At 43.5% G+C, this 22418-nt stretch overlaps 1 protein-coding gene across 1 annotated transcript in view; it reads right to left on the bottom strand.

The window, feature by feature from the left end:
- Positions 1-22418, bottom strand: part of PRDM16 (PR/SET domain 16) — a 300139-nt gene that overhangs the window by 180165 nt on the left and 97556 nt on the right. Inside the window, exon 2 of the mRNA XM_059487466.1 lies at positions 7000-7349. Coding sequence (XP_059343449.1) covers positions 7000-7349 — 350 coding nt within the window. The remainder of the gene's footprint in view (positions 1-6999; positions 7350-22418) is intronic.

Raw genomic sequence — 22418 nt, 5'->3', positions numbered from 1 at the left:
CTCATGAGTTATTACCCCTTATGGAAATAAAGGAGAAATATCAGGAGGTATTCTTAGTCATTCCCTTCCCCTGTCTCTTCTTTCTTTCCCTTAATTCCTTATATACCCATGTTTTAGCCAATGCCTAAGATAGAGCAACTTATCTTGGCATTCTTGGGCCTAAAAAAGAATTGGAGCATTTCTCTTAACCCTGGCACTGAAGCATTTGGGGAAATGTCAAAAAATGGGACAAATTTCAGTTGTTTCACTTGGATGTCATGAGGTGCATTCTTCACTTCCATCCAAAATTATTTTATATATATATATATATATATATATATATATATATATATATATATATATATATATATACACACACACACATATATATATCCAATATGTATATCCAAGATGTATATCCAATATATATATATCCAATATATATATCCAAGATGTATATCCAATATATATATCCAATATATATATCATATTCCAGAAATTATATTATCCAAAAGGTGAAGCTGTAGAAAATGGGGTTTGTCCTGTGATTCCATCAGTTTCTTCCTCTCAATCCCAAGCCAGTCCTTGCTCCTCCTGGCATGGTTTTAATTCCAATCATAGGAAACAGCCCAACAATTGCCAGCACCTGGATCTGACCCTTCCCCTTCCTCGTGGTGTCCCCTGACACCAGAACAAAGCAGGGAAAATAAGAATATAAGAAAGTAAGATCCTGCAGGGAAAATAAAAATATTGATGCTCTAACAGAGCTGCTCCTTAGGAAGGGGATGGAACAGAGCATGTACAAAGCTGAGCAAACTCCTCTAGCACAAAAATATAATTTAAAAATTTAAATATTTAAAATAATTAAATCAATAGAATAAAAATAATCTTTTAAATATTTAGAGGTCAGGGACTTATTTTTCTTCCTTAAGATGATTTTTTTTTTCACTTAAGCACTAAGTTTTGGTCCAAAGCAAAAGTTTCTCTACAGTTTTATATTTACATGTATAAAAATTCTAACTCTTAGTAACTATTGAAGGCAGTCTGAGGGTTCTTTGGCATTCTGTTCTCTTCATGGACCCAGAGATTCTTTCATTTTCAGCCTGATTCCAGCCTGGAGATCTGGGAAATTGGAATCACGCTGAAAATGAAAGAATCTCTGGGTTCATGAAGAGAACAGAATGACAGAACAGCCTGGGACTGCCTTGCTAAGAGCATCCCAGTTAGAATTTTACATACATGTGGATATAAAACTGCGGAGAAACTTTTGCTTTGGACCAAAACTCAGAGCTTAAGTGAAAAAAAAATTAATCTCAAGGAAGAAAAATAAGTCCTTGACCTCTAAATATTGTAATATTGTAAATATTGTAATTATTGTAAATAATTTTAGTTATTGTAAATATTGTAAATAATTTTAATTTTTTAAAAATTTTTAATGAGATTTTTAGGCTAGAGAAGGTTGCTCAGCTTTGTACATGCTTAATTCCATCCCTTTCTTAAGGAGCAGCTCCGGGAGAGCATCAGCATTTCATGGGAGATGTTGAATTGCACAGAATTCCTCAGCAATTTTTTTCCTGCCAGAGCAGGATGAGGGTTGGAAAAGAGCAATCCAGGAACTCCTTTTCCCCAAGGGAGAGAAGCTGCTGCAATAACATCATCCCCCAGGCCAAGGGAAGGCAGAGGAGGGGAAAATGAATGAATCAGGGCAGGAAAAGGAGCAGGAAATGTCATCACATCCTCCCAGGTGAGAGCCCAGGAGACATGAGGAGCTTTGGGGGTTTCTTTACTCATTTTAAGGACTCCCTCTCCTTTCAGCATCTCTGGCTCAGGCAGGATGGACAAGAACTCAGTGCTTCCGCTGGATCAGCTTTTAAAGGGAAATTAAGGAATCCCTGGGTGATCTGGGCTGGGAAACATGACAAAACCATCACAGTTCATGAAGTGATTAAAGGCCTATTTTTAATATTTTGAAGATAATTTAAAAACATATTTTATTTTTGAATCTATTCTAAATACTTAAATATTTTTTTACTGTTTATTGCATTCAAGGAAATGCAGTAGAATTCTCCTCCCAGCATTTAAGTCCAGTTATATAAAGTAAACTTCCCTTGGCACTTGGAAATATTCCTAAAAAGCAGAGAAAATAATAAAAAAAATCCTGCTAAAAATTTAAATTTTGCAGGAATTGGGAGGTTGGATTGCTGTGAATTAGTGACACTTAAAAGTGTGTTTAAAACCCAGCAGTTTTCCCTAGCCCAGATGTGGAACCAGAGCTCTACTGCATGCTCAGCTGCTGGCTCTTATTTTTTCCCCAGTTATTTGTCTTCCATGGGACAAATGGAAGACAAATAATTGGGGAAAAATTCCCCCCCTGAAGTAGGAAATGATAACATTTAATTTTTCCATGTAAAGGAGCAGCCTGGCTCTGCCACTTCAGCAGAGAGAAGCCTTTGTGCTTCCGGAAATAACCTCTCTCAAAATACAAATTAAAATATAAATTCAAACAAACTGCATTTAAATATAAATTAAAACAAACTGGATTTATCATTGGTGTTAATCCTGTGAAGCAAACTGAGCTAAAATCATGACTCCAACAATCCAGGTGCTAAATCTCCCCCCAAGGATGAGATCCCCATTCTCCTCTCAATTAGGAAAATTAACAGCGCCGTGATAAATACCATTATTTACCCAAAGCGATGGAAATCGTTATGTAATTATTTTATTTTCATTTTTCCTCAGCTCCCAGAGGCCAAAAAGCACAAAAATGCCCTGATTTATTCAGGGTGCTGGCAGTGCTGTGCTCGGTGTCAGCGGGCAGGAGGGCAATGGGAGCTGGAAAAATGCAACCAGGTCACACTCAATAATCACAGGGCTTTTAGGTGGTGTCTTTTAAGCCACACACACACACACACAAAAAAAAAAAAAAAAAGAAAAAAAGGTGAAATGACACCATCAGCAGTGTCAGGGAATGAGGGAAAGCACCCAACAGGTCCTGCCCTGAATCATCCCTGGGAGGGGCTGGGGGCCAGGGTTGACACATCTTATTTATTTTTATGGGATGGGAGTGAATCACTCGCTGCCATCCCGTGTCCAAAGAAGCCCTTGAATGATAGGTGTGGTTTAATTCGAAGAATATTTTTTAAAACATATCCCACAAAGCAAAGCAGATATGAGGCTGTGCTGCAGATAAGGCAGGACACGTGTTCAAACCATCAGTGCCCAGCCCTCCTCTCTGCCTGAGAGGAAAAACACCAATAATAAAGAAAATTATGAGGTTTTTTTAAGGTATGGCAGATAAAACACAGCATTCTGCATTGCCATGGATGTTTTGGACTATTTATGAGTGACACTGGAAATTTCAGCAAGTAACACCAAGTTACACCTGCGAAGAGCTCAGATGGAAGCAAACACAAACTGAATTTCCTGAGGACTTTGAGGTACAATTCACTGCCCATTTTCATTTTCATTTTCACAAATCTTTCTTCACTGGAGTTTGAAAAGAGAAAGCTCTTTCTGCACTAGTAATCCTTGAGCAGAAGAAAAAGGTCCACTCTCACATCAAAGCCCTAAATAACACATTTTCCACCCCCCAAAATGCCATTTGATTTTTCTTTTTTTAATGCAGAAATCAGAAGGAACGGACGTTAATTATGAAGCACATCCTGTATGACAACAAAATCAACTTTTTCTAGCAAAACTGAGATGGTGCAGAGGAATGACCAGTTTATAGCCAATTCCACTTGCAGTGAACTCCCAGTTTAGTCAAAGCCTGACACTAAATTTCCTGTGATAATGGGCAAGGACTTCTTGTGCCAAAGGCAGAAGCACTGTTCAAATTAAGGAGCTGAAGACTCCTAAAAACAAACAAATAAATACAAAGACCAGGTTTTCAGAGTTTGGGGAGTGAGGTGTGCACAAAAGTTTATCAAGACTGTAAACTACAGGAATTAATTGAGAAATATGAAGAGAGAAGAGGTTGGGTGTGAAGAACAGGTGTCATTCTTGAAATTAATTTCTAACATGAGAGGCAATTCAAATGGAATATATTCTAACAAGGAGTTGTGTGGAAATCTTACACCAGCATTCAACCCACGAGTCAATGCATTCCAAAACTACAAATTCCAGAGAAATACTGACCAAAAACCTCAATGTTAAACTGCAGAAGGAACATTCCTTGTGATCCTACAAATCTCAGATTTGTTGAGTTTATCACCACTGAAAGAAACAGCACACGGAAGCAAAAGCCAACAAGTTCCTGAGTGACAAAAATCTCCTCCCCTTTCCCCTTTTTCCAGTAATTGTGCATTTCCTGCCTGCTCAATTTTAGGAGCAGAGGATGCAAACACATCCCAAGTTCACAATTCCCAATTTGCCATCAGGTACAGCTGCTTAGAACATCTCAGGGCTTTTCCTGAGTTTGCCATCAGGTAGAGCTGTCTAAAATATCCCAAATTCCCAATTTGCCATCAGGTAGAGCTGTCTAGAGCATCCCAAGTTCCCATTTCTCAATTTGCCATCAGGCAGAGCTGCCCAGAACATCCCAAATTCCCAATTTGCCATCAGGCAGAGCTGCCTAGAACATCCTAAATTCCCATTTCCCAATTTAGGTAGAGCTTCTTAGAACATCTCAGGGCTTTTCCCAGTTTGCCATCAGGTAGAGCTGCCTAGAACATCCCAAATTCCCAATTTGCCATCAGGTAGAACTGAGCAGACAGAGCTTATTCCATGAATTCCTGTCCAGCACATGCAGGGATCCGTGGACATTGCTCCCAAATGAAATCCTGAAGGAATTTCTGGAAACAGAGCCCTGAAATGTCCTCAAACACTCTGTGGAATGGGAAAATTCAAGAGGTGTCTGCGAGGACACGCAGAGAGTGTTGGGGTGGGTTTGGGGACACCTGAGGGGGGACAAAGCCCTTCCTGTGAGGTGTGAAATGTCCCCGCCACAACAGGGGACGAAGGAACGCTGCTGGAACAGGAGAAGTGCCCAGAGAGGGAAAGTTTGCTCAATTGCACGACAAAAACAAACAGTATCACAAAGTCAACGGGAATTGCTAAATTCCTATCAGAGCGGCCAGAGCAGTGGGGATGAGAGGAACCTTTCTGAAAATCATGAGTGCAAATAGCAACTTTTATCAGAGTTATGAACACAAGGACAATGTCTTGCCAAGGTCAAAGGAAAAAAGGTTTGCACTGTTCAACTCCTGCCAGCCAATGAGGATTGCAGTTTGCTCCTAAAAGTCAGCCTTTAAACAAAATAACAAACAAAAATATGCATTGAAACAACAAATGCCAGCTATCAATAATTAGGTCAAAAAAAAAAGAGGATTCATCTTTCACATTGCAGCCCACAAATAATTAATATGGCATATTCCTAGAGGAAAATTATCCTTTTTTTCAGAGACAATCAATACCTTCCTCAGGAATCTCGAGCTCCTCACACCCACAGCTCACCTGAACCAGGTCATGTATTGTCAGTAAAATAAAAGGGATTTTTCCCCCCAAAACCCTTACTTTTGCCATTGAAATAAAAGGGATTTTTCCCCCCAAAACCCTCACTTTTTGATGCTCATACAGTACTACCAATCAAATATTCTGCCATGATATCCACAATAAAAACCAACACCAAGAGGAATTTCTGAGGAATGTCATTGGAGGGGAGAGGGGATCAAAACTCAGCTGAATTACCCTCTTTTCCTACACTAGGATGAAAGGAAAAGGAAACTCTCCACTCAGTCATTTGACCAAACTCTGATTTCAGCTCTTCAGACACTTCCTATGCACAGCAACAAAACACAATTGAGTTTTGTTGTTAAAACAGGAGGTTTTTTTGCTGTTTCCTGCACTTCAGATGCATTGAAAAAGGAAACAAAACAAAAACATTTGGACCTGCTTCTCTGGGCTTCACTGGGTCTCACTGATTTTTGACTTCACAATCAAGAGTGCAAATACAATCAGAGAAAATTAAAAGTGTTAGTGCTTCAGCCTTTCTGACCTCTGTTTATAAGAAAACAGGGTTCTGTCACTGCACTGGTGCCTTCTTCTGGGAAAACCTTAGATTCCCTGCTTCCCACCCTGTAAATCCTCCAGGATTTTGGGAACCAGTTCACCCCAGTAGTGGCTGATGGAGAAAATGGGGTAAGGGACTGCTTCACCCAGGGAAGAATGAGGGAAAATTCACCTCCCACTTTTTGGGATAAACATCACCAATCCTACAGCAAAATCCTGCCAGGAAACCTCTCTGCCCCCACTGCCCCAGACACAGCCTCAGGACATGGCAGCAGGGGATGGAATGTTAGGATGGAGGAGAGAGAAGGAATTATATTTATTGGGATACAACTGTGATCCCAGAGCAGAAATCCCAGGATTCACTTCACTGTTAATGAATATTCCAGGTTAATTATGGATCTAGATATTTTCTAATCAAGACTGTAAGAGCTAAGATGATTTCTGGGACAAGCCCAGAAAAGCAGGGAGAAAGACAAGATGGGAGCTGTGGGACAGAGCATTTTTTCCCGCTGAAGGCTGGGTTTTGTTCAGCTCTTGGGGAAAGAATGACTTTCACATTTCTCCATCTTTGCTGCAGCACGAGAACTCGAGAACATGGGGGCTGTTAATGGCTACATGCTATTTTTCCCTGCCCAGTTAATAATGCCTGCACTGCTGACACGGGCTGGGAGTCAAAGGTAACACCCCCAACCACCAAACATGGGATTAATCCCATTCCCTCCACGCGACAACTCCCAAACACAATTTGGAAATGACAAGCGCTTGATGAAGTGACCCGACACCTTTCAAAAACCAGACTTCCAAAACTGGTGCTCGAGCAGTTCTTGTGGCCCAAGAAGTGAACTTTAAAAGGGATTTCTGCTGATTTTTAAATCCTTCAGGTAATGGTGGGGGGGAGTTACTCAGGGAAATGCAGGATCAGCAAAGTCACCACCTCTGTCCCCAGTTCAGCTCCAGGAACACTTGGCAGAGAAGACAAAGGAACGCGGTGCCCACGTTCCACACGCTTACCTCCCATCCAAAGTTTGTTTCCTTTAATGTGCTCCTCTGTACTGCCACATAGGGTCCAAATCTTTCCCCAACTTCAATCTTCTTTTTGGCCCAAATCCCTAGCCCTGCCCCTGGGATCGAAGATTCTCTGAGTTCAAAATCTGGTGGGATTGGAATGTCATCAGGAATGTAGACGGGAGCTTCATAGGGTGAGCCCTCCTTGGGAGTGAAGTCCTCACTGGTGGGGAAGGGTGACGGAGGTCCCACAGGGATGGGGGACATTATACTGTCCTCAGTTTCCTCCTCTGCGCTTTCTCCAGCAAGGAGATCGGGGTCGGTCTCGTACATATTATTTACAATCTCGCTGTCACCTAAAAGGGGGAAACAGCAGAACAAAACACACTGAGATACTCACGTGAACATTGGTTCAAAGGCTTGGCTAAGCCGAGCTCAAATTCTGCTAAAGGATAAAAACCTCCCTTGAGGAGCTCAGGTGCTGATCACCATGGGGTGAGGCTCATTGCAGCCTGCTGGGTTCTATGGGATCAAGGGTCCTCTGCTGCTTGCAGAGTGTTTTCCCCCTTCTTTCCAAAACCTCAGTTTTAGGAAAAAAATCTCTGCAAACAGCAGAGGACCCCTGATCCCATAGATCCCAAAATCTCAGTTTTGGGGGGGAAAAAATCTCTGCAAACAGCAGAAGACCCCTGATCCCATAGATCCCAAAATCTCAGTTTTGGGGGGAAAAAAATCTCTGCAAACAGCAGAGGACCCCTGATCCCATAGATCCCAAAACCTCAGTTTTGGAAAGAAGGGGGGAAAAACACAGAAGAGGTAGTTGAGGTTTTTTTAGGCACTTATTTGCTTTAACTGGCTCAGTGTATTTTGTAAAAGGGATATAGAAATTTAAAAGAGGAATCATCAAAAGATTGGCCTTGGACATTTCCAGGGATCACAGCTGCTCTGGGCACCCTGTGCCAGAGCTTCTCCACCCTCCTACAGAAGAATTCCTTGCTAATCTCTAATCCAGCCTTATTCTCTGTCACTTTGAAGCCAATTCCCTCTTGCTCTGACATGAAAACCCTGGGCACACAGAGGGAGGCAAAGTTTGGGGATTTTTCTAAGGGGAATCAATTTCTAAGCAAGGCCATTCATGTACTGAAATGAAAGCTCCATAATGAAAACGGAGCTTTCTCATCCAAAAATCAAAAAAAAGGCGGTGGTGGGGGAGAAAAACATGAAAGGGGGGAAAGAAAAACACAATTTGTCACTCAACAGAAGGAGCTGGAGTATTTTGGGGGCAGGTTTGCCCTGTCTGCAGCAGCCACGAGGCAGCAGGGCGTGCTCAGCAGCTCCCACCACGATAACAAACCCAACAATCCAACAACCCAACAACCGCCAATTTGTGGGCGCTCCCGTTGGGCACAGCCAATGCCTGGCCACTGATGGCACCAGGGGTGGATTTGTCACCCACCAAAATGACATTTTGCACTGGCTCCAAGCTAGGAACCACCAGAAGGATATCTGGAAAAGCACGGCTCCACTTGAGGTATTTATATTTCATCTCGTTGTTAACCTCAGAATGCACCTTCTGTCTGCAAGACACATCTCCCCCTCTATTTCTATTTTATTTTTTTAATGCCTAATAAAGATTTTCCGGAGTTCATGCCTGAGAAACTGGTGGCAGACTCCACTAAAGAGGAGGATTTTGATTCCTCTGCCAACATTATTTTTTTTTGCTCCAGTTTTTAGAGGACAACAGGGAGCTGTCTGCTGCAGCTGACATGGGTTTCCTCTGCTAGAAAGTGCAGCTCTCCCTACTCAAACATGTCACCAGAACCAAGCTTTCATGAACATGAGATACTCCATCATCCTGAAAATATTTGTGGTTGCAGTAAATGTTTTCTCACCCAGTATTAGCAAGTCAAATTATTTTCTGCTCCGTGATTAGCCTCTTTTGCACTTAAGGAACAGGAATTCCAACTGAGTTGAAGAGCAAAACTGGGTTTATTGGAGCACAACCTGTGAAAATTTCCAGAGGATACATGTAAAGTATAAAGATACCTTACTACTGAACGTGGTTAATTTGATTTATTCTATAGGACAAGCAGGGCAGTTCTGATTCAATTTTAATTAACAGTGAAGCTGATCCTTCCTCTGACTGACCTCATATTTCAAGAAGAATCATCAAAAGACAGGTAAGTGTGTTTTTTCAGTTGTTAAATGACCAGGGAATGACAATGAAACAACAATTTCAGGTCATGATAGGTCTGCTACCAGAGGTTCCAGGTGGCATCTGTGGGAGGTGAATCCCAGATTGGGATTCAGATGTGGGAATGTTGGGTTCCTCAGCACAACTCAGCGCTGAGCTCAAAAAGTTGTACCCAGCACTGATTAACAGCCAGAGAAAATCTGTGCTGTGCCCAAACCTGGCCCTTTTTTTGTGCACTGAGAGATGGATTTCACAGAATCCCAGAATCACTGAGGTTGGAAAAGATCTCCAGGATCATCAAGTGCAAGCTGTGACTGATCCCACCTTGTCCCCAGCCAGCGTGGCACATCCAGGCTTTCCTTGGACACCACCAGGGATGGGCACTCCAAACCTCCCTGGGCAGCCCCTGCCAAGGCCTGGGCACCTTTTCCATGAGGAAATTCCCGCTGATGTCCAGCCTGAGGCCATTTCTCCTTGTCCGGTCCCTATTCCCTGAGAGCCCAACCCCACCTGGCTGCACTGTCCTGCCTTGGAACCATGGAGAAAAAAGGTCCCCCCTGAGCCTCCTTTTCTCCAGGCTGGTGAAGGAGCTGATCTCCTCCACTGGTTGTGTTTTTTCCAGGGATTTGGGGGAAAACAAACAGCTAGGGCTCAGTTTTGATTATTCTGCATAATTTTCTAGATTGTCCCTACTGAACCCCTTCATCCCTGTGGGGCTCCTCTGAGCTTTACCCCAAATATTCCACAACTGGTTAAGTTAAAAAACACATTAAAAAACAAACAAAAAAAAAAAAAAAAAACCACCAAAAAACCCCAAAAAAGGGCAGAGAACATCTGATTTTCCAGGAACAAGCCCCAGTTCTCCTGAGCTCCATCCCAACTCAGTCCTGGAGAGGCGGACGTGGCCGCTCCGCGGTGACAGCGACAACCACTCTGTGCCACATCTGCTTTACCCCAAATATTCCACAATTGTTTAAGTTAAAAAACACATTAAAAAAAGCCAAAAAAAAAAAACCAAAAAAAGGGCAGAGAAGATCCCCAGGAACAACCCCCAACTCTCCTGAGCTTTATCCCAACTCAGCCCCGGAGAGCCGGACGTGGCCGCTCTGCGGTGACAAACAGTGACAACCACTCAGTGCCACATCTGCCCCTCTGGAATGCCTGCCTGGGTGAAAAGCAGCACAGAAATACAACTTGACCTTATTGTTATTGTCATGAAACTAAAATTAGTCCCTGAAAGCTCCGCGGCGAAAGGAGTGGATAAAAAGGCTCATTGAAAGGTTGTTTCCACAGATAATCAGATATGGGCAGACGCTGAAAATCTGTGTGACACCAATGAGGGGCTGGCAACAAAGAGAGGGATGGTTTAGTGGTGCTGAGAGAGCTCATGAATAATCTATTTAGCAGCTGTAATGAAAGCAAAAGCGAGGCTGATGGTAAAGGAAATGGTGGTGGGGGAAATAATGAGTTGGGTTTTGGGGTGGGTTTGTTGTGTTTGGGGTTTAATATGTTTATTATTGTTTTTATTATCATTATTGTTGTAATTCCTGCTTTAATTATTGTTGTTGTTGTTAGATATCTGATTCTGCTGTGGAAATACCCAATTATCTGAAATGGTTGAGAGTTTTTTTACACTCACAGATTGCAAAGAGCTTCTTTGACTTCTTCGCTGGGAACATTTAAAGAACATCCCAAGAATTAATTGCAGTTCCTGATTTGCACAATCTTGAGTTTCACTGATCTGGATAATTCAACATTTGTGTGAGACCCAGGTATTTTTATTTTCTAAGCAAGGAGGAGAATGCCAGGCACCCTCTGAACTCACACTTTGCTCAGAACCTGGAGCCTCAGGCCCAAAGGAAATATCCGAACAGAAGAGTAGAAAACACAAATATTCACAGAGAACTTCACAAATATTCACAAAGACCAACAGGTGCTTTTCCCTTAGGGATTAACTGGGTGTTGGAAGGGGTTTTATATCATCATCCAAACTTTGCAGCTCATTCCTAGCTGAGTTTAATATTATATTTGAGTATTAAAACCTCAGTGCTGTCTAGAACTGCTTGTTAAGTGGTAATAATAATAATAATAATAATAATAATAAAAATTATTGTCAGGAAAATATTCATTAGGCCTGGACTTCCCTGGGATTTGTTTCCATTTTCTGGCTCTACAGAAAGAGCAGTGGGGTGACCTCAAACATCTTTTCCAGCCCATAGAGGGACATCACCTCCACCTTTCCAGGTCCTTGGATGATCTAAGCTTCCTGCTCTGTGATTTCCCTTTAGAAATATTCCCCAGGGAAGAAACCAAACCAATCAAACCAAACCAAACCAAACCAAACCAAACCAAACCAAACCAAACCAAACCAAACCAAACCAAACCATTCCTGATGCAATGGCTGGTGAGGAAGGCAGGTAAAATTTGAGCACTTTGAGCAATATCTTGAGGGCACTGAGCAGCCTGGTCTAGTGGGAGCTCCTCACAGCAGTGGATTTGGAATTGTACAATTTTTAAGGTCACTCCAACCTAAGGAATTCCCTCATTCCATGATTATTTATTTCACACCTCCAGTGAAAAAAATCACCTACATTTCCAACTCTGGGGTGACAGGATTCTGTCTCAATTTCTATGGACTTAGACCAAAAATAAACTGATTTTTCTGACCCCTTTGTAGGCCAGAGGAGCTGGATCAGATCATCCAAACCCAGTCCTGATCAACCAAGAGGCAAATATTCCCATAAATGAGGTGCCTAGCTACTGCTGCCAGGGTTCATCACCTCAGGGTGTTGTTCTGCTCATCTCACCTGAATTCAGGTGAATTCTGAGCAATTCCTGCCCTCCATCCTGCCTTAATCCCCTGGGAATTCTGCAGGAGCCTCTCCCATCCCTCTATGCCCTGCCCAGAGCAGGAGCTGACAGCAGGCACAGCCCGGAGCTTGGCAGACACAGCCCTAAATCACAAAGGAACTTGGAAAGCCCAAGGAGAACCCACCCCAAAGTGCCTCCAGCACAGAATGATCCCAGTGGTCAGATTGCCACCTGATGGCCACAGCTGAAATACAATAGGAAATCCCAAATCCAGGCCCTGCTGTGCTGTATCTGCCCGGCAGGACCAACCCAAAAATCCAGATTTTCCTCAAGGTGGTGGGAGCTGTTGGTGTCAGTCAGCTCTGGATCCAACCCTGGCATTCCTGAGCACTGGGAGTGTCTAAAAGTCTTCTAAAATCCCACATGAAATGAGAAGAAATGAGAATTCTCCCTAAACTTTCGCCCTCCTCATGGATCCACACCTTCCTTCCCAGCCTTTTCTCCCTGCTGGGTGCAAAGCTGAAGCTGCAGCCAGGGAAAAGCCTGAATTCCCAGGGGGATTTCACTTCATGCTGCTAGAAACACCAGGAGCACTTTTCCTCAGCCTTGTGTGATGAAAGAAATGTGCCTTTGTGCGTTGGAGAGCAACACCCTCTCTGGAAGTTGGTGTGAAACACTTCTGCCAGAAAATAAGCAAATTAGTGACAAAATGTCATGAGAGGAATTATTCCTCTTCCATTAAGGATTGGGTTAAAGCATTAAATGCTTCAATGTCATAAAAAATTACTTTTTCCTCATCCATGGACAATATTAATGAGAATTATGTAAGGAAAGGGCAATAAGCAATCTGTTAAGATTCTCAAGCCCACCACCCAATTTCTTCATCCCATTCATTGCAAGAACCTTTCTCCTCCACCTCCATCCAAGCTGTATTGGGATCTCCAATGTTTGGTGATCTGAAATGAACACAGGCAGCACCCAAAGCAGAGCCTGGCCATGAGGAACCCCCTGAGCAGGTGCTCAGAGTGCAGAGGATGCTCTGACAGCTTTCCCCATCACCTCTGGCTGCTGCCAGGGCCAGGGGAAATTCTGCTTTAAATGAAAATTGGGAAATGTAATTTTTCTCTCTTTTGTTCACTCAAAAACCCCCTTCATTCTCACCAATTTTACAGTTGAAATAAAGCTTGGGCAATAAATATCCAGGCAGGGAAGTGGCCATGGGTGGGAAGTGGTTTTGCTCCCATGCCAGGGTGCCAAGGGAATGTCACAGGGGCTGGTTTTACCTTTGAGAAATGGGGCTGCTCACACAAATCTTTACTCAATTTTTCTTCTACAACTTGCTGTGGTTTTGCCAACTTTTCTGAGCATATCAAGAAATACCCAGCTTGGAATTTTAGTATTCACCCTATTGCATTCTTCCTGAATCTTGGACCTTTAACATGACAGAGCAAGCACACCAGATTATTTCTCAGTGGAATAATCTTTTTTGATTTCCTTAGATAAATCCAGAGCTTCTCATAACTCCCTGACACCTGAGAAAAACCAAAATGCTATGAATAAAAGGAATGAGAGACAATCAAAATGGCTGTGGGTGAGATCTAATCCTCACTATTTCCTGTTCAAGCTGGAATGGTGGCACAGAACGAGTCACAGGTCACAGCTTTGTCCAGCTGACAAGTTAAATTCCAGTAAATAGGTGTGCATGGAGAATTCAGACCCTGCCAACCTCAAATTGTTGGGCACTCAGTCAGATCCGAGCTGATCCCACAACAAACCCACCAGCCCAGCTCCAGCAGATACCCAAATCCACTCTCAGCTTGTTTCCCTTAAAACACTACTGTGGGAAATGGATTTATAGATATTTTTATATGAATATTTCTATTTCTTTTAACAGAAATATTTCTTTTTCTCTTCCACGCGACAAAGCACAGAATTTTGGGAATGCTCAAGAAGCAGGAAGGTGCTGATGGGGTAAACAGGATTCTGGAGGTGAATTCTCAAGAACACATCCCTGAGGGACCCAGCTGCTCCACACTCTGCTGTACCCCAGTGACAGCCCCAAACACTCCCATTTGCCAGGCCACACATGGAAATTTTATTTATAGCTGTCATTGAAAGGAAATCTGGAGGAGCCACAAGTTTTAGCAGCACATCCCTGTGTAAGATCCCAGACAGGAACAAGCTCTGAGCATTCCCAGCACAGGAACCTGCCCCAGGTACTGCTGAGTCTGCCTCTGCTGCCCAAATCTTTGCCGCTGGAGTTTAAGGACAAAATACATGGAATTTCCCTGATGGAGAACTGCTGCAGAACACATAAAAAACCCAATTTTCTGCTGAAGAATACTCAGAACTGCAGAGACAGTGAGGGATGAAGCAGGAGGGGGAGGCAGGACGAGGAAAAGGAAGGAGGACTCGTATAAAAATTAAACCCTTGGAAACACAGCCCCTTTCCCGTGCTTACTTTGTATGAAACTTTTTTTTCAAGTTTCATGTTTATGCCCTGCTTTGTCTTAGCTGGAACTGCACCTCTCGAGGCAGCTTCAAGTCCTTTTATTAAAAAGAAACAGAAAGCAGATCCGAAAGGAGCAGCGAGAGCAGATGAGGACTGAGCGGAGTTAATCGGGTGCATTTTTCAATAAACATTCCAAAAGCAGTTGCTGCAGAACTTGGCTGTGACTAGAACAGGTATTAAGGATTTCAAGTACCTTTGGTTTTAAGCAAAAAAAAAAATTAAGTGTTTTCTTTTATTAAGGGATTTCTGCTGGCAGAAATGAAGAATAAAGCTGGAAACAGTATTTCAGTGTGTTCCTTAATACCCATTTTCCTCTAGTAAAACCAGCAGGGAAAGTGTCCAAATTACTCTGCTCTAAATGCCAGTATTATATTTCCAGTAAAAGTCTGGTTCAAGCAGGCATCAAAAATATTTCCACATAAGATCCTTTTAGAATCAAACTCTGCAGAGAATGTTGTTGTTGCTGTTTGTTGTCCGTAACTTTGCTTCACCTGATTCCCCCTGAATCCACAATTTTGTTTTATATTTGAATTCAAGCTGACATTTTTACAATTTGTGCTATGTCCAAATATTGATTTGATCCATATTTGGATGCAGTAGATAATAAAGTTTGTTCTTTTAAGCAAAAAACAACAAAACAAAACAAAAAAAAAGCTCTGCTATCTTACTATTAAAGGAGCTGGAAAAAATATCAGCCTTTGGAATTTCTGTTTCTGAACTATTTATGAGATAAAAGCTCCAGTGAAGTGTCACAAGATGCGTACAGTGTATTACCAGAGCGATCACAAATATTTGGGGAGCAATAACACAACAGCAAAAAAATTCAGGGAAGGAAGGGAGGAAAGCCTGGAGAAAAGCTCCACTCAGTGCAGAAAATTCCTCATTGCTTTGCTTATTTTTGCTCCAAAATCCCTCCCCTTTACAAATCTATAGAAAGGCTCCAACCCCGCTGAAAAACGCAGCAAAGTGGAACTTTGGAAACGAGCGCGCGAGAAAATTCTCCGCTGGGAGAAACGCTCCCTAGTCAGAATAAATAAAGAAATGCACTCGGGCTGGCCCTCCAAAAACCAGCAGCCCGTGCTGGAGATTTCTCTCGGTGCTGGATGTCAGGCCATGGAGTGAGAATAAAGCGTTTGTGAGCCTCCAAAAGGAGCCCTCGCCATTGGAATTCGCGGCTCTGCCAAGCGCAGCCTTTGGGGCCGTTGTCACCGTCTCATTGTCATTCCGCTCACTGTGGCTTCCCCAGGGTCCCGAACAGGAGTCCTGGCATTATTAACAGGGCAGATTAATAGCAGAGAGGGGAGAGAGGCATTTTCACAAACAAGCCAAATATTAATATTAATCGATAACAATTTCCACTTCCTGACGGGAGGCGCGGGAGGAGAGGAGGGAGGGATGGAAGGGGACGGTGCCCATGGAGCGGGGAATGAAAGGGGAGCAGGGAATCAATGCAGGGCACAGGACGGAGCCGTGAGGTGGATGTCAAAAGCAGGGCTCTATTTTCACAGGCACACACAGGCACACATTTTAATGCCACCAGATAAGTGGGATTTGCCTCGCCCCGGCCAAAAAGAATAAAATTCCAGGGAAGCTCGCCGGTTTTATATCGGGGAAGAAACAGCAGAGCTCTGTAAAAACAGGGGGAAAATATCCTGTATCTTATTTTTGCCCTCCTGAGTAAGGCTGTACTCTGCAAACTGTATTTTCCTCAACACTCAGAACACCACACAGATATTTTTTTAAATTCCAGTTTTCTATGTTTGCGTTTCAAGCTCTTTTCTACTACCACCCCTCCGTTTTAAAGCCAAAAAATTCTGTAAAACTTTTTCCACCTTTTCTAATGGATCAGCCCTATTTTTTAAATTCAGTCTTTGGAAGTGTTTATCATTATTTCACACACTCTTTAATTACAAACAGCACAAGCAGAACGCGCAGGGGTGTAGCCAAAGAGTTTCCCAAATGCTCCAACTCACAATATCAGTGAAACCAAATCCAACCATTCCACCTCAAAGCCTTTTAGCACAGACCCCACTGGGTCACTGAGTTGAGTCCTCCCCTAGCTTTGACCAAACAAATGAGTTTTTCACTCAAAGACACATTTTTGCAGCAGCCTTTGGGCCCAGGGATGTTTGTCCCAGATCTGGAAGTGAAGATCTGGGTGAAAACCCCTCCTGGAACAGAAGGAGCTGTCTGAGCTCTGCCCCACACAGGACACACAAAGGACTCTCAAGCTTTGATCTCTGGGCTGGGCTGGTTTCTTCGCTGTGACCCACAAGGACAAAGCTAAATCTGGACTGGGAGCAAAGGATTGTGCTCAAAAATCAGCTGGAAATGGGTTTCCCACTCCTCATGGGTTCACTCCCAAAGCCCCTGGAATGCTCTGGAGTTTTACATCCAGCCCCTGACTCGTTTTGGGTTTCATTTTATGCCCCCACACATCCCAGCCTACCCTGAGCCCACCAAGCCAAAACATATTTGGGACTCTGCACCCATCCAGTTGTGTCCATCCAGCCAATTCACCTTTCACCTGCCACATTTTCACCATGTAAATAAGGAAAATTCAGAGGTCTACCAAGCATTTCCCACCACTGGGCTGAGGAGGTTCCTGATATTTTGGGACCAGAACTGTACTCCTTTCCTTGACTAATCACCTTTCCTCTGGCTACCAGTGTACTGATAATTGTAGAAATGTTTAATTACTATGAAAAATGGAATTTTAACCAAGTGATGACAGTAAGAAACAACTGGGGGTTTTAATGCTGTTTTCTGCAGAGATCTCTCCATTTCTCCTGCCCCCATCCCATTGAATAAATGATTTATTTCAATAAATGTTTGCACTGGGAGCACCTCCTCAGAGCTGCTGTTTGGGGCACTTTCCTCCTGGCCACTCAAGTGCTCTTTTCTCTCTGGGAACAAGAAGCTGACAAAGAACCGAGCGTGTGTTTAATCCTCCTGCCTTTCCCCACTGCAGTCTGTTTGCAAGTCACTTCTGATGGAGAAAGTGCTCCCAGAGTTTGTCTGCAAAATGTAGGACAGGAGAAATGGCAGTGGGAAGTGCCACTCCATAAAATCCTTCCCCAACCCTGGTACAGGTGGGATTCCTGGGAAAATCCTCTCCAAAGGAACTTTGCCCAATTCCAGAGGACTCCACAGTTGTTTTAGACCTACTCATTTCATAGCCACACCACAATATCCTCCTGGCTCAGCCTGACAGATCCATTCACACTCATTTTAACCTGATTCCAGCAGATTCTGGTGCAGTCACAACCTGGAAAGTAGTGGAAGCACGAGGATTTGGGGCACTCCCCACATCCAGGCAGAGCTTCTCATTTCCCTCTCCTCCTTCCAAAGCAATCCTGGGTGTTGCACCCTCCACCTGGCCCTATTTAAAGCCACAACATTATTCCCAAAAAAGGATTATTTATACTAAAAACACTCCTGGGACTACTGTATTTGTATTTCAGGGCTGCTGCATCCCCTATTTCCTCACTGCTCTAATATGGCCCGAGGCAGAGCGGCTGAAATGACTTGCGATGCCACTGTAATTTTTATCAAGGCTTGTTCCTGGTAAAAAGCCTCTTTGTTTCAAAGAAATGTGATTTGGCCTTTTTCCTCCTCTGCTCTATTCCTTGGTTAATATACCACTTCCACTTGCCCCGGGGCTAAGAAAGGTATTCCATGGAATTGGTCAAATCTCACTGTTTTTCTTCTAAATCACAACTGGCTTTTTTTTTTTTTTTTTCCTCGACCATTGCTAAGCACTATCTAAGCTGACAGTCTGAACTTGAGGTTTTATTTGTGCCTTAACTCTTCAGCTCCTGGATTTGGAGCAGTCACATGGTTAAAGAGATGCACCAAAGCTGCTCTGGAAAAGGAGGGATTAAGGGCAAGGCAGGAGGAGCAGCTCTGGCTCGTGTTATTTATTATACAAGGCAAATTTGTCCATCTCCATAAAAGTATTTTCATCCACTTATTATAAATCTGAACACAGCAGTGACTTATGTGAAAGTCCACAAAGTTGAAATTTGGAGTTTTCAAAGTATTTTCTTTTTCAAAAATAAAAAAGGCTCTTCATTTCTTATCTCCCACAAAGAATTTGGTTTTTAAACACAGTAACGCTTAACCCAGATTTGGGATTGCCTAATCAAGTTTTAATTTAGTCTGTCTCATTGACAAATAGGGTGGATTTTCCAATGAAATATATTCCTAGTGTTCAAGTACACTCATAAAATATCCCTCGAAAGCAGAAGCTGCAGCAGGAGCTCTTTGTTGACCTGCATTTATAAAATGCTCACAGCCTCTAAAAAAGTGAATATTTATAAATGAGAAAATCCAGTATTTTTATATCTCTCTAAACTGGTCCTGTTTGGGATCCAGTCCCCATTTGCCATCCTGACCACACAGAGCTGAGAGCGTCAGGGAAGAACAATTCACCTCAAGGGAAAAAAATGCATCAATATCCAAAATACTGTTACAGGAAACAGGAGTTAGCACCCTAATGAGATCTTCAACAATTAATACAAATCAACACCTTGCCTTAGTGTTTAGCCAGAGATCATCACCCTCCCAATTATCTGACAATTAATAATCCTTTATGCAGGAAGTTTTTGCTGCTGCTTAGAGATTTAAACACATTTCTAAACTTTGCTAGCCATAAAATTACACCCACAAAAAATGGATTAAAATCACCGAGATGACATCCTGCTTTATGTATTACTAGCAAATATATTTACATTAAAATTAAATGCAGACAGGAAAATCAGTTCGTTGAAGGAAACACAAGCCAAAAATATGAAAGTCTTTATCTCCCTATACCCAGCTGTGAAAAGTGAGGCATTTTTGAGTAGCACAAATATTTCTCCTTGTGTTCACCAAGAGAGCCTCTGTCAGAGCAGCTCTGCACAACTCCAGCATTCCCAAAAAAATTCAAGCTGCAGGATCTGTCCATGCCCTGGCTGCAACAGGAGCCTGGGCACTTCAACATTCCCTCCAGGAGTGCACTGAGGGCTTTTGTTTGCTTGTTTATTTGTTTGTTTGTCCAAAGCTTCCCTGTGTTTTCCTTCTCTAATCCCTCTGTTTTTCTGTTCCCTCCATGGCCAAATCCACGGAAACTCAGAGAACCTCAAAGGTCCCTTGCAGGTCAAGTGTTATTTTTCTTCATATACCTGACTTTAACTGGTGGAATTGCTTGAAGATTTCCCTCGCAAGTTTGGTAACTCAAACAAGGCCTCAGAGCAAGGTTGTTTAGCTCTTGTTTTCTACTCAATACCAGAATTTTCATCAGTCAGACTGGCAAGAGTATAAAAATTACAGCTAAGGGAAGCCAGGAGTTGCCCCAAGCTGCCTGAGAGGAGTTCATTCACCCGCAGTGGTCCCCAAACCCATTCCCAAAGGACTCCAGCAGTGTTCCCACCAATCTCCCTGGAATTCTGAGGGGCTAGTGGGATGCACCCCAATCCTGTGAGTGAGCCACCTGCTCCAGGGATTGCACCTCAAAAATCACCTCACTGACAGGAGCCAGAGCTTCTCATCAGCACGGTCAGAGCCAAAAATCCTCACAACACCAACCCAAACTGTTCTGTGGTTACCTGTGAGCCAGAGCTCACTAATTAACAGGTAATAAGGTACCAGTTTGGGATGGAGAACCCCAAAATTCTGCTGATTTCTCCAGGGGTGCTGCCTCATGCCAGTCCTTCCTCTCCCAGCTGGTCTCCAAACACATGAGGCACCAGACCAACCTCTCCTACAGGACCAGCCCCTGGCTGGGCTTGGTGTGGACAATTATCTGGAACCCTGGCTGGAACTGATGGAAATGGAGAACCAGCCAGCACTGGGCAAGCTCAGAGGTGGCTTTGCCAAAGATCTCTGCCTGAGAGCAGCCAGGGCACTCCTTGAAAGAATGAAGGCAGGGATCCACCACCTCTTAATATTAAATATTCATTTTTTTTCTCCACTAAACCTCTTTGTTTCCTGCCTCCTCTCCCTCTGGATGCAAACACAGCCCCGAAACTTTCAGAAAAGCCTCGGTGCATCTGAGCAAACCCCTCCTGAGCACAAACAAAAGCCCCACCACCCCTTGCCACATCCCATCACCGCCGTAATAAAGATGTTTACACTTTTAACCACCGAATAAAGCGCTCTAATTCCGCCGAGCCTGTCCCCTCCACTCCGCTCCCTTCACTCCACGGCTTCATTTAGCGGGCCGGCGGTAAAAAAAAATTCATTAATTTTTATTAACAGGGAGAGCCATTTGTTCCCTGTGACAATATTTGACTTGTCGAAATGATTTTCACCTCTGCCATGAGGTGCTCGCTCCCCACATACATCACCCGATTACTCCGGGAGCGGCCAGAGTTGCAGTCATTAGCCAGTGAATTAACGACAATCCACAGCGCTATTAATCACGCTGACAAAAGCGTGAGCTCGCTGCTGACCCGAGCACGGCTCTGGGACACGAGCACAGGCAAGGAGAGCACAGCCACGGGGCTGGGGAAGAAAGGAATTTTTTGTTGGGTTTTTTCGGGTTTTTTTTGTTGGATTTTTTTTGTTTTCGTCTCGCGGTGCTCTCGCTAGAGATGCTGAGGTGGGGGAAAAGGAGAGGGGAGAGAAGTGAGGGAGGGATGGTGGATAAGAAGGTAAAGCAGCTGTGGTCTGCAAGGTGAGGGCATGTCTTGCTGGTCTGCAACTTCCAAGCAGGAAAGGCTGCAGGAATTTGATCTTAAATTCATGGAAAAATTCCCAGCGCTTGTGGCACTTGGTGCCATGATCTAGTTGAAGTGTTAGAACATGGGTTGCACTCAATGATCTTAAAGGTCTCTTCCAACCTAAAAATTCTGTGATTCTGTGATTTTGTGAAATTCCCAGCACTTTACCAGGGACGATTTGGGAAATTCTGGGAAGTGCAGTTGGTTTGACCAAAGCTTGTTCCTCAAGGCCTCTCCTCTCTCTCCCTGCAAATTTCAAGTATCACTGAGGTTGGAAAAGATCTCTAAGGCCATCGAGTCCAAGCTGTGACCCATCCCCACATTGTCACCAGCCCAGAGCACTGAGTGCTACCTCCAGCCCTTACTTGTCCACCTCCAGCCCTTCCTTGGACACCTCCAAGGATGGGCACTCCAAACCTCCCTGGGCAGCCCCTGCCAAGGCCTGAGCACCCTTTCCATGGAGAAATTCCTCCTGATGTCCAAGCTGAGCCTCTCTTGGCCCAGCTTGAGGCTGTTCCTTCTCATCCTGAGATCAACCACATTTCACAGGAAATGGATTCTATCTCCAGAATATTGATCCCTGAGAACTGCTGGCTTCCAGATCCCAGAGCTCTCAGGACACTCAGAATGAAGCTATCAGTGAACATGGCAAGGAGCACTCATTGTTTTCTTGGAACGTGGCTTCTAATTTCAAGCTTTTGAACACTGCCCAATGTTTAGAGAAGAAAAACCCCAAACCCAAACATGACAATTCATAGAAAACAGAATTTCCCCCAGTTCAAGACAGTGCAGCAGCAATCCAGGACAACACATGGTTATAACAGCAAGTTTTAAATTCAGAAGTCATCAGAAACAGCTGAGAAGGGGAATCTGGAGGATGAACACACGAGGAAGGGGAACTCACACGAGCTCTGGAAGAACAGGGCAAAGAATGAATCTTTGCAGAGGTTTGAATGTTCCTGCTGTACTGGACAATCCGTGGCAAGGAAAGCACATTCCTGCAGCCTTGCCCTGTCCCATCAGTCCCCAACTCCCACCACAGCAGTTCCAACAGTGAGACCATTCAGCGCTGGGAAGATGATAAAACCATGGTGAGAATTCCAAAAATCCCCTTCAAAACTTTTTACTGCTGTTTTTTTCTTTCTTTTTTTTCCATTCATGACCTAATAAGGGATATAAGGGCGAATTTTCAGAAGTGCTCAGT

Source organism: Ammospiza nelsoni, chromosome 22 (assembly GCF_027579445.1).
Source record: "Ammospiza nelsoni isolate bAmmNel1 chromosome 22, bAmmNel1.pri, whole genome shotgun sequence".
Lineage (NCBI taxonomy): Eukaryota > Metazoa > Chordata > Aves > Passeriformes > Passerellidae > Ammospiza > Ammospiza nelsoni.
The sequence above is the reverse complement of the archived record's forward strand: the minus strand, read 5'-3'. Positions and strand labels throughout refer to the sequence as shown.